At 45.9% G+C, this 13441-nt stretch overlaps 1 protein-coding gene across 3 annotated transcripts in view; it reads left to right on the forward strand.

The window, feature by feature from the left end:
- pgm5 (phosphoglucomutase 5) overlaps window positions 1-13441 on the forward strand; it is a 591608-nt gene that overhangs the window by 495130 nt on the left and 83037 nt on the right. For all 3 annotated transcript variants that reach the window (XR_015078914.1, XM_085992105.1, XM_085992097.1), the window contains exon 7: window positions 4162-4277. Coding sequence is in view for 2 of the 3 variants with exons in the window: in XM_085992105.1 (XP_085848231.1) it covers window positions 4162-4277 (116 nt within the window). In the remaining variant the exon portion in view is untranslated. The remainder of the gene's footprint in view (window positions 1-4161; window positions 4278-13441) is intronic.

Here is a 13441-nt window from a genome sequence, read left to right on the forward strand (position 1 = left end):
TTCCTATCCATGCTGCCAACTGTCCCTTTTATTCCATGGGCTTCAACTTTCCTGGCAAGCCTATTATGTGGCACTTTATCAAACGCCTTTTGGAAGTCCATGTACACCACTTCAACTGCATTTCCCTTATCAACCCTCTCTGTTACCTCATCAAAAAACTCAATCAAATTAGTTAAACATGATTTGCCTTTAAAAATCCGTGCTGGCTTTCCTTAATTAATCCATACTTGTCTAAGTGACTGTTACTTTTGTCCCGGATTATCATTTCTAAAAGCTTTCCCACTACTGAGGTTAAACTGATTAACATGTAGTTGCTGGGTTTATCCTTATACCCTTTTTTGAACAAGGGTGTAACATTTGCAATTCTCCAGTCCTCTGGCACCAGAGGATTGGAAGATTATGACCAGTACCTCTGCAATTTCCACCTTTATTTCCCTCAGCATCCTAGGAACCTTAGCAGTTGTCCAAAGTGCCTCTGGGCCTCCATCACGACAGCCTCCTTTTCAAACTCTCGGTGATACCATGTACTAGCACTGCTCACTCCTGCTCTCTCTCTCTCTCTCTGCCTCTCTTTGTCTCTCTCTTTGTCTCTCTCTGCCTCCCTTTGTCTCTCTCTGTTTCTCTGTCTCTGTTTCTCTGTCTCTCTGTCTGTCTCCCTCTCTCTCTCTCTGTCTATCTGTCTACCTCTCTGTCTCTCTCTCTCTCTCCCTTTGTCTTTCTGTCTCTCTGTCTCTGTCTGTCCATCTCTCTCTCTCTTTCTCTCTCTGTCTCTCTCCGTCTCTCTCTGTGTCTTTCTCCCAGTCTCTCTCTCTGTCTCTCTCTCTGTCTCTCTCCCTCTGTTTCTGTCTCTCTCTCTCTCTCTCCCTCTGTTTCTCTGTCTCTCTCTCTTTCTTTGTTCCTCACTCTCTGTACCTCTTTCTTTTTTTCTCTGCCTCTCTCTCCCTCTCTCTCTCTCCCTCTGTCTATGTCTCTTTGTCTCCCTCTCTCTGCCTCTCTCTCTCTCTCTCTCTCTGTCTCTTTGTCTTTCTCTCTGTCTCTCTCTTTCTCTCTGCCTCTCCCTCTGTCTGTGTGTATGTCTCTCTCTCTGCCTCTCTCTCTCTCTGTCTCTCTGTCTGTCTCATTTTTGGGAGGTTATCCTGTCACATTATCGCATGTTTTTTAAACTGGCCATAGATAGAATTACATAGAATTTACAGCACAGAAACAGGCTATTCGACCCAACAGGTCTGTGCCGGTGTTTACGCTCCACACGATCCTCCTCTCACCCCTCTTCATCTCCCCCTAACAGCAAAATAAGGTTTGAAACAAATCGAATAATATAACATGATTAAATGTATCCATTGAATTGTTATTTGCGTCTTTTAACACCTTCATTAAAGCTTTTACTTTCAAGGTCTCTCCCTAAATATTCGCCTCTGATTTGATATTTAAGTCCAGAATGCTAACTCTGTTTGAAGGCAAGTGCTTCAGTTTGAAGATGTGCAATATGCACACTTTCACAGGTTGCATCAGTCGCATTTACACAAGGCAACTGGTATGTTTGCTTCTTACATCGAGTCTACAGCACAGAAACCCATGCTGGTGTTTATGCTCCACACGAGCCTTCTCCCACCCTCTGCATCTCACCCGATCAACATATCCTTCTATTCCTTTCTCCCTCATGTGTTTATCTGGCTTCCCCTTAAATGCATCTATGCTATTCGCCTCAACCACTCCATAATCTCACCACTCTTTGGGTAAAGAAGTTTCTCCTGAATTCCTTATTGCATTTACTAAGTGACTGTCTTATATTTATGGCTCGAGATAATAAATTAATTTCAGAATGTGAGGGAAGCTGAGAAAGCTGTAATCGTGTTCCCTGGAATTGCTTTGTGCTGTATCAGAGAGTGTACAGGAAGCAGTGTGATATTATGTACAGTGCATGTCAAGCCAGGGGTGATTGAACCGCTGATTGTTCAGTCTACAGAGAAATGTTTAATCTTTGACCTTTTTTAATCAAGTGTTCTGGAGAGAAGTGTTAGAATTTGGGCTCCTCTTCTGACACTCTTATTTGTACTCAACACAAAGCTTTCATACACAGGCGTCCTATGACAGTGTTGGGGACAAAAGGCATGTGGAAAGAATGATTAGCATTCTGAATGAACATCCTGACTGGGTATACTGGAAATGTTACAATGTGGTAGTGGAAAAAGCCCTCTTTTATTGCACAAAGTATATTTAATCAGAACAATTTCACATCTCATTTACATTTGGAACAGATGTCAGGCGGATGTGTAATAGGATACCAATTCCATGCTCCTAGAAGGGATACACACATAGGAACAGGAGGCGGCCATTCAGCCCCTCCAGCCTATTCTGCCATACAATTAGATCACGGCTGGTCTGTATCTTAACTCCATCTACCTGCCTTGGTTCTGTAACCCCTTGCCGTATACCCCGTGCCTAACAAAAATCTATCAATCTGAGTTTTAAAATTTTCAGTTGACCCCCAGCCTCAACAGCTTTTTGGTGGAGAAAGTTCCAGATTTTCATTACCCTTTGTGTGAAGAAGTGTTTCCTGACATCAACTCTGAACGGCCCAGCTCTAATTTTAAGGTTATGCCCTTTTGTTCTGGACTTCCCCCACCAGAGGAAATAGTTTCTCTCTCTCTACCCTATCAACTCCTTTAATCATCTTCAACACCTCAATTAGATCACCCCTTAATCTTCTATACTCAAGAGAATACAAGCCTAGTCTGTGCAACATATCCTTGTAATTTAACCCTTTTAGCCCCAATATCATTCTGGTGAATCTGTGCTGTACCCCCTCCTAGGCCAATATATCCTTCCTGAGGTGCGGGGCCCAGAACTGAATGCAGTGCTCCACACACTACGGAGGGAGTGTGAGTCAGCCGTACAGCTACAACACTGTAGCTAGAGTTTTTCACCCAGTGCACTGTGGGATGGGTGAACTTACATTGCAATATCTTGTAAACATACTTAAAGTATATATAATCACATGCTCCAGCTATGACATGTTTAAGCTTTTTTTTATTCATTCATGGGACGTGGGCGTCGCTGGCAGGGCCAGCATTTATTGCCCATCCCTAGTTGCCCTTGAGAAGGTGGTGGTGAGCCGCCTTCTTGAACCGCTGCAGTCCATGAGGTGAAGGTACTCCCACAGTGCTGTTAGGGAGGGAGTTCCAGGATTTTGACCCAGTGACGATGAAGGAATGGCTGATGTATTTCCAAGTCAGGCTGGTGTGTGACTTGGAGGGGTACACACTGCAGCCATGGTGCGCCGGTGGTGGAGGGAGTGAATGTTTGAGGTGGTGGATGCGGTGCCAATCAAGCGGGCTGCTTTGTCTTGGATGGTGTCAAGCTTCTTGAGTGTTGTTGGAGCTGCACTCATCCAGGCAAGTGGAGAGTATTCCATCACACTCCTGACTTGTGCCTTGTAGATGGTGGAAAGGCTTTGGGGAGTCAGGAGGTGAGTCACTTGCCGCAGAATACCTAGCCTCTGACCTGCTCTTGTAGCCACAGTATTTATGTATTGTTGCCATTGTGACTGCTAGTGCAAACAAGCAATGAAGTTGTAAAAAACAGAGAACTGCAAAATCTGGCACAGATCTTACAAAGCACAGAAGTCCAGTACAAATTCCTTCTACCACATATATTGCTTCTTAAGAAACCATTATGGCCCATATAAAAGACAGACTTGCATTTATATAGCGCCTTTCATGACCTCAGGATGTCCTATAGCACTTTACCGCCAATTAAGTACTTTGGAGGTGTAGTCACTGTTGTAATGTAGGAAATGCGGCAGCCAATTTGCGCACAGCAAGCTCCCACAAACAACAAGCAATGTGATAATGACCAGATCATCTGTTTTTTTTGTGATGTTGGTTGAGGGATAAATATTGGCCAGGATACCGGGGATAACTTCCCTGCTCTTCTTCAAAATACTGGCTGTGGGGTCTTTTACATCCACCTGAGAAGGCAGAGGGGGCCTCAATTTAACATCTCATCCAAAAGACAGCACCTCCCTCAGTACTGCACTGGGAGTGTCGGCCTAGATTTTTTGGAGTAGGACTTGAACCCACGACCTTCTGAGTCAAGTTGTTCCCTAGTTTTTGCCAATGCATTCACTTAAACAAAAATCTCCATGTTTTGCTTTCACAGGGTAGGAAAAGTCATGAAGATCCCAGTATATGAAACTCCGACAGGCTGGAAATTCTTTGGGAATTTGATGGATGCCGGAAAATGTTCCCTTTGTGGGGAGGAGAGCTTTGGTACAGGTAATTAACTCACTCTCAGCCTTCATGTGGAACTCGCTACCACAGGGAGTAGTTGAGGCAGATAGCATAGATGCATTTAAAGGGAAACTAGGGAGAAATGAATAGACGAATATGCTAATAAGGTAGATAAAAAAACTATAAGATTTGCATTTCTATAGCGCCTTTCACAACCTCAGGACATTCCAGAGCACTTTACAGCCAATGAAGTATATTTGAAGTGTAGTCATTGTTGTAATGTAGGCTACGTGGCAACCAATTTGCACACAGCAATCTCCCACAAACAACAATGTGATAATAAAATTATCTATTTTTTTAATGATTTTGGTTGAAGGATAAACACTGGCCAGGACACAGGGAGAACTCCCCTGCTGTTCTTCACAATAGTGCCCATGGGACCTTTTACGTCCTGTAGGGGGTGGTGGGTTAGTTGGCCTTTTAAATTGACCTTGACGGTTCGAATCATCCCCCTCCCTGGTTCTGGGGCTTGGAATTATTTAGGGGATGTGATAGATGTAGGCAGACAACTGTTTGGTGCAAGAACAAATATTTTATTTAGAAATCGCACACCAGACGAATTAACTAAACAAAAACGTATACGCAACGGGTACAGAGGTTATTCAGTGAGAGAAAAAACCCCAAAACAAAATAAAACCACCTCCCACCACTACACTAACTAAGTTAGGCTCTGAAATTACAGGGACAATGCTCACCAAAGGATTTCTCCACAGTTTAGACCAGTTGCACACTGCTTTCTCTCTCCTCAATCTTGTGGACTCCTTGGCTGGTTGCGGTGTCTTCGGTATTAGCACTGGTCGACGTTTTGATGGTAAACAAGTTTTTCCTAGAGTTGGATGATGGTTGATCTTTCAGTGACTCCCAGGCTTCTTGTTAGGTTTTGTTGTTGCGTTGCTGTAACCTCGTGTGGCAAGTTAGACGTTTCAAAGCCAGAGTCAAAGAGCCCAGAGTCCAAGTGCTTTTCCAGCGTGTTCTTGGGTACGTTTCTTCTGCTCCGGTGTGCTGCTGCTGCTGCCCGCCAGCACTCTCTCTCTTCAGCCCGTCTGTTGAGGTCTCTTTAGCTACTAGCAAGCCCCCAGTTATACCTGAGATGCTGCTTAAACTTTTGCGCCAAAACTCGGGTGCACAATTGATTTTAGATGACTCCCTTTTGTGCGATTTTGGCAGGCTGATCAACTCTGATGTGATCCCTTTGTGAGAATTTTGGTGGGCTGATTGAGCATTAGCATGATACAAGATTCCCAAAGGTGTTGATGGGGTTTTTGAATGGTGCTGTTAGAATGTAATTAGGTCTTGATATGTCCATTATGTGTTTTGCTGATGCCAGGGTTTTTCTGTATAGTCGTTTTAAGAACTATTAAAATATGTATGTATCTGGGTCCCTGGTAAGTGGGCTTTTGTTAGACTGCTAATGTCTCCCTGGGGGCCTGCCTCCCAGGTGGGTTAGCAGCCCTATAAGGATCCCATTTCCCTGTGCAGACCCAGCATACAATTTAAAATGTCCAAACTCAATCCAATAGGCCCTAGTTTAGTCCAAAGGAGCATAATAGTGAGATATTTCTGTCCACATTTCTCCTCCAAAAGGTCCAACACCCTCCCTTTTTTAATTCCAGACACATGTCCATTGACTAGGGGGTCCCAGAATTTTGTGAATCCTACAGTCCACCTGAGAGGGCAGACGGGGCCTCGGTTTAACATCTCATCCAAAAGACGGCCTCTCCGACAGTGTAGCTCTCGCTCGGTACTGCACTAGGAGTGTCAGCCTAGTTGAAGTAAATAGAGTGGGAGGAGGCTCGTGTGGAGCATGAACACTGGCATAGACCAGTTGGGCCGAATGGCCTGTTTCAGTGCTGTAAATTCTACCTGGCTCATTAGAGGAAGTGTCACTGTAAACAATAACACTGCTGCTGTTTAGGCAACTGAGAATTGAAATCAGACTTCTCCACTTCTCCACTGATGCTCTATTTATATGTAAACATCACTTGTCAAGACCAACACAAGGCTTCAAAGATTATCTGCATCTTTGATTTCATGTTTATGCAAAATATTGTAGCACAGTCACAGTGTCTCATTTGCCATTCATTCATTCATTTGTTCATACTGTACCCACTGTGAGTCCATTGTGTTATCATAGAATCATAGAGTACAAGAGGAGGTCATTCGGACCATTGTATTCATGTCAATTGCACCCTTTTTAAGAATTATGTCAACCACTAGCTTTTTAAGCCATATGTACACTAGTCAGTGTTTGGAAAAAAATCAGCTTTTTTCCTGGAGATTTTGCAGGTTGTCCATATCAACCAATCAGATCATTTGGAAGGTGGGACTGGAGCCTACCAGAACCCAGTAAGCTGGATGGCAGGGCTGCAGCCAATCAGATGTTGCTTCCACCCATTGCTTGATGCACACAAAACTTGAGGCAGATTTTTTCCGAAAATGAATTGATGGTTTCTGGGTGTCCCAGTTATGGGTGTGTTTATTTAGAATTTGCCCACAAAAAAATATGTTAATAAAACGCAGCTTCTAAAAACCTTGCAGGTTAGAATTTCTTCGGGGCTTGAGGCACACTCCTGGCGGTAAATCACCGCAAGGGCACTGGAAGGGGAAGGGAATTACACACCAGCCGGGATGGCCAAGGTGTTCACCCAGGGCAGCTGCTTTTACCTTTGAGATAAGGAGGGTGTTCCCGAGCATGAATGCATTAACTAGCTTTGTTTGACAATATCCTGTCAATATACTTGTGTAATTGCCCATGTCTGTAAGTAATATAGGTGTGATGTGATGTGATGGTGGATTTTACTTAATTAAAAATAATTACTCCTTAGCACTACAATTGGCTCCAGAAAGTACACCAAATCAGGCATCAAAAATCAAAGTAGTCCTAGGGTGGCGTGTCACCATACAAAATAAACCTCGTGTCTTCATCACTCACATGCTCCTTAAGTAAAAGAAAGAAAGACAGACTTGCATTTATATAGCGTCTTTCACCACCTCAGGACATCCCAAAGCGCTTTACAGCCAATAAAGTACTTTTGAAGTGTAATCACTGTTGCAATGTGGGAAACGCAGCAACCAATTTGCGCACAGCAAGCTCCCACAAACAGCTAGGTGATAATGAGCAGATCACCTGTTTTTTTGTGATGTTGGTTGAGGGATAAATATTGGCCTGGACCATAGTGGCATGGGATCTTTGCCATCCACCTGAGAGGCCAGACAAGACCTCAGTTTAAGGTCTCATCTGAAAGACGGCACCTCCGATAGTGCAGCACTCCCTCATTACTGCACTGGGAGTGTCAGCCTGGATTTTGTGCTAATGTCATTGGACTGGAACCCATAACCTTCTGACTCAGGTGAGAGTGCTGCCATCCAGCCAAAGCAGTGATGGAATGTTGAGTACAACTGCAGTATTAGTTATGCCAAGCTCATGACCTGAAATTATAGATCTATATTCAGAGTTGTTTCTGAGATGTCAGTTTTCTTGAGGCTGTGTCCATTTTAGTTAGTTGTCTAGGCTGATGTGTATGTTTAAGTATCTGGCACAGATCAGTTATCCTGGGAACATAGGAACAGGAGGAGGCCATTCAGCCCCTCGAGCTTGTTCCGCCATTCAGTTAGATCACGGCTGATCCGTATAGAAACATAGAAACATAGAAGATAGGAGCAGGAGTAGGCCATTTGGCCCCTCGAGCCTGCTCCGCCATTCAATGCGATCCTGGCTGATCATCCAAATTCAGTACCCGATCCCTGCTTTCTCCCCATACCCCTTGATCCCTTTAGCCTTAAGAAATATATCCAACTCCTTCTTGAATATATTTAATGAATTGGCCTCTACTGCCTTCTGTAGCAGAGAATTCCACAGGTTCACCACTCTCTGGGTGAAGAAATTCCTCCTCATTTCTGTCCTGAATGGCATACCCCTTATCGTTAGACTCTGACCCCTGGTTCTGGACTCCCTGACCATCGGGAACATCCTTCCTGCATCTAGTCTGTCCAGTCCTGTCAGAATTTTATAAGTATCAATGAGATCCCCTCTCATTCTTCTAAACTCCAGCGAGTACAAGCCCAATCGACCCAATCTCTCCTCATACGTCATTCCTGCCATCCCAGGTATCAGCCTGGTGAATCTTCGCTGAACTCCTTCCATGGCAAGAACATCCTTCCTCAGATAAGGCGACCAAAACTGCACACAATACTCAAGATGTGGTACAACTGCAGCAAGACATCCTTGTTCCTGTACTCAAACCCTCTCGCTACGAAGGCCAACATACCATTTGCCCTCTTAACCGCCTGCTGCACCTGCATGCTTACCTTCAGCGACTGGTGCACAAGGACACCCAGGTCTCATTGCAATTCCTCTTCTCCCAATCTATTGCCATTCAGATAATAATCTGCCTTCCTGTTTTTGACACCAAAGTGGATAACCTCACATTTATCCACGTTACATTGCATCTGCCATGCTTCTGCCCAATCACCCAACCTGTCCAAATCATCCTGTAGTTTCTCGGCATCCTCCTCACAGCACACACGCCCACCCAGCTTTGTGTCATCTGCAAATTTGGAGAAATTACAACTAGTTCCCTTGTCTAGATCATTAATACATATTGGCCCAGAAATTCGGGTCTCCACGGGTGAGTACGCATGGGATACTCACCCATAGGCCCAATAGAAGTGCCGGTTTCCTGCATGCACTGCACATGCACGGGAAACCAGCACTTCCGTTCCTCTGAACAAAGGGGTTCAGAGGTCGAACGCATGCGCGGGAGAGGCTGCGCGTGCGCATCGAACTTCAGTTTTTTTTACAGGTTTCCCCGGGAGGGTAAGCCTGCAGAAGTTAGAAATTTAAAAAGCAGGCGTAAGGCTTGTTTTTTACAAGGTAAGTGGTGAATTAATTAAAATTAAAACATTTTTTCCACAGGTTTATTATTTTTAAATAATTTAAAGCAAGGTAAGTTTATTTTTAGCCCCGTTAGAAAATAAAATTATTTTTTTCAAAAATTTAAATTATTGTTTAAAAGTTATTTCATGTAATTTATAGCTTATTTAAAAAATGTGATGTTTTCTTTAAATTTATTTGAAGATTCAGTGTTGTTTTGGGGCCGCAGTATTTATAAGTCTTGACAGCACTTTCTGTCAGACTTATGAATGGAACATTCCCTGCTCCGATTGGCTCCCCATGGCCCACGTGATCCCAGGGGATGCATTGAACTAACTGCGCCCCTGGGATACGCAAGCACTGCGCACCGGCAGCTGGACCAGGCCCCGGATCAGAATTCCACGGGGGCCCACAGCTGTAGGAGGGCATCTTTTTCGGGGTTTACGGTAATTTACCTGCCTTTACCTGGTTTACGGTAATTTACCTGGTCAAGCAGCCTTTTTGTTTCACAGACTGAGACCAATACCAAACAGCAGTTTCGAATCGCTAAACCCACCCTTCCAGTTCTGACTGGAGGACTTATAATTAATGATATATTAAAATGGACAACTGGTCTGGATGTGAGAAAATCAACTTTTATTAAACTAAAGAAAACTACACCACACAATTTTAGTAATCACTGTACAATTGCTTAAATGGGGGAAGACAGATGGCAAAAATGAGGGATAAATGGCTACAATGTTAATTAAACAATCTTAGCAATTTCCCTTAAATTACCCCCCCCCTTTAACTCCTTACTAGATTGCCTTGCTGAGGAGTCAGAAACCTGCTCACCTGTGGTCCAAGGAAGTAAGAGAGAGATAGCTTCTCAGGAGCTATCTTTATATCCTGCCAGCTCCTGCTGTTTTGCGCTGAAAGGGTCCGTGTGCAAATTGGCGCCCAAAAGTTCGAATACACAAGAGAAAGGCTATGATTGGCTGATTCAGAGTGGTTTGAATGTGTCTACATTCTGGGGCCGAAGTGTTCCCGCCTACATCCGGAGTTTCTGGGCTAACCAAAGGGGACACACCTGAATAATGGGTGATTCAAAACCCATTCCTTCCAAACTGTTCTCTTTCAAAAGTCCTTTTCCGGAGTTTTGATGTGTCCCATTATGTGTAAGTGGTGTTGAATGGGGTTGGATTTCTGTGTAAACAGAAGCCCTTTGTCCTGCGGTCAGTCTCAAGTGGTTTAATCCCTTATGTCAACATCCTGCAGTTTCAATAAATAAACATCGATTGTCAGCAGGGAAGGGAAACTCCCTAGTTTGATTGACAGGTCTGACTGCCACTGCTTGATCCTCCCACTTACACAGACACTTCGAGCTGCTTTCTTTCGTCTTTTGGCCATGCCTTTCTGACGGCCATTTTCAAACCTCTTTGCAATATACACAGTTCGAAACTCAGAGGTACCATTTTAATCTTAAAGTCCTGATGTTGTCCAAGAGTTCTGGGTATGCTTTTAAAACATTGTCCAACCCAGAGACAATTCAAATCACACAATTCTTCGTCCACGATGTGGACCAATATTTTCCGATCTTCAGGGATTTAGGGAATTTTTGCGAACCCCTACAGTTCTCCCTTTGGATACTTCCAACTTGATTGTAGTATCCACTCGAAGGAGTGAGCAAAATTTTCTGACCCCCGACAAACAACCATCCCCTGTATTTACCTAATAGCTACCTACCACTGATCCCCCGACCCGTCTATTCCCCATAAATTCGAGAAAAAACCGTGGTACGGTAGGCATCTTACAGATACATCAGTTTACAATAAGGGGTCTCATACCCCTGCATCACTTGTTACATTACAACTTATTACAAAATGTAATCAAAATTTACAATCACTTGTTACATTACAACTTATTACAAAATGTTGCAATCTTAGTTATACAATGTAATCAAAATGATCCCAAGCATGGAGAGGGTCCTATGCCTCTGCTCAACTTGGGGCTGTAACACAAAATACAAAATAAAATCTTGAACAACATGCTTAAACAAACCCCGACCATCACGTGCCAGTGATGGGTCGCGAAATTCGAGTGGGTATTGCTCCTCCCACCCGGGCAGTAAATGTTCCTTCCATCCCCCCCCCCCCGAATGGTCATAAACTTTTAAAACATGCAGAATAGATTTTACAGAACAGTCTACTCCGCCAGCCCCGAGCCGTTCCCTTGTCCCTTTGTGGAGGCGGGGTACCCCTCATGTTTAAATTTACCTTGGCACAGACCGAGACCAGGGAGTATGGGATCACGACTCCCCCTCCCATCTTCCCTCGACTGGCTGCAGAAAATGATGGGTGCCTGTGTGGCGGCTCTCACTGGCCCCTCAAACCTGGATCCCAGATCCGGCCACCCACTCATCCTCCCCAGCCACACTTCCACTCTAACCTTGCCCGTGGGCCCCCAGGTGAGTTCCTCCCTTCCCCGAATGTACCCACGCGACTCTTGGGTCTCCCCCTCCCCTTTACAATCTTTCCCGTGCCGTCACCACCCACTCCCGGGGAACGCGTCCCTTTGACAAGGCGCTCGCGCTTCCCCACCATGACTCCTCAACAGCGAGGTCTCCCGCAAGTGAACTTCGGTCAGGATAGTGCTGGGTTGGGGGCCGTGCCCCACCCAGCTGGGGCCATCTCTTCCGCGTAGCAGGAGTAGGCAAGTTCCTCCGGACCCTGTCCGGTTTCTCCCGAAGGTCGCTGCGGGGTTTCCTTCTGGATTTGTCCAGTGGCGAGGTGATCCCCAACATTCTGTATCCATATCTTCCTTCGATGCCCAGCTCGGGCTGGGCGAACAGGGCTGCTCCTTGGTTCATTTTCCTGAAAAAACTTAAAAGGACATGCAGCCAGGTCTCTCACTGACCTGCTGCCTTAGGTGGAGACATGGTCGGGTCCCTCGATCTCTGACCAAAATACAAACATTTGGCACACTTATGAACTGAAACTATAAACTTAAAACTACAAAACTAGTTATATCAAAACTTAAAATTCACCTTAAAAGCACGCTATATTCAAACCAAAGCTATAATACAAATGCCGCCCGTCTCCAGGCAGCCAGGCTAATCTCTGGCACTGTCGCAGATTACTGCTGGCTGCAGTGAAGCTGGACTGCCTCCTGCCTCAGGTCCCTCGCAGCTTATGGCTGCTGGTTGGGGACCCCTGTGTTCTGTTTCCTCCCGGGCTCGGGAGATTGCTCTCTGTGGCAGGTACTCTGGTGACCATCTTTTCTTGGGCTTGTGGACCTGCTGAGACCTTCTGAGGGGCGTCTCTGTGGGGGAAACTTTGGCTGGCGGACCCTGAGACTGAGTCGCAGCCCTAGCTGGCTGGGAACCTTCTCCCCCTGGTGCAAACAGCCTGGACTGTATAATATACCTGGCAGCCTGCTGGTACTCTGGGTTTGTCTCCTTTTCCCTACCCACTCCTGTGCTGGGGGCAGGTATTCCCTCACCACCCGCTGCTGGTGGCTGAAAATCTTCCTCTCCAGGTCCAAAACCTGGCACCAACTCCCCTGCAAGAGGAATTGCTATCCCTGCCTCCCCAGGGTCCCACATCATGGGGGGGACCACTCTAGAAGCGGGCTGGGAAGCTTGTTCCTTCAAGCAGGCGACTGCACCTGCGCGAATCTTCTCCACGGATTCCCCCGGCAGAGGCTGTGTAGCCTCTGGCTTCAAACAAGCGGCTGCGCCTGTGCAAACCTCCTTCCCAGAGTCCCTCGGCAGAGGCTGTGAAGCCTCTGTCTTCAAGCAGGGGACTGCGCCTGCGCAGGGAAACCAAAGAGGAGCCGCTGTGGTCCCGCAGGCAACTGCGCCTGCGCGGACAATCTCTTTAAAGGGCTGGGGAACTGCTACACTAGCACAGGCAACCGCGCCTGCGTGTTCAATTTCATTGAAAAAGATAGGAAGAACCGCTGGGTCTTCCAAGCATGCTACTGCGCCTGCACGTATAGATTGGGAAGCGGGGACCTTTAAACGGCCGACTGCGCCTGCCCACTCGGCCTTACAGTGGACAGGAGCCGCTGGGGGTTCCAAGTTCGCGACGGCGCCTGTGCGAACCTGGTGTTGGCAAACCTCTCCCCTCAGGCGCGCAACTGCGCCTGTGCGGGAAAACTGAAGAGGAGCTGCTGGGGGTACGGGCTGGGGAACCGCGCTTGCGCGAGCAGTCTCTGTGAATGGATTGGCAGCAGCCTGCAGATTTCTCATCTCAGGTTGCTGTTTCTCTGTTTTTGAGCCACATAACTTGTTCAA

This window comes from Somniosus microcephalus, chromosome 1 (genome assembly GCF_052327205.1).
Source record: "Somniosus microcephalus isolate GS21.2 chromosome 1, FLI_Smic_1.0, whole genome shotgun sequence".
Lineage (NCBI taxonomy): Eukaryota > Metazoa > Chordata > Chondrichthyes > Squaliformes > Somniosidae > Somniosus > Somniosus microcephalus.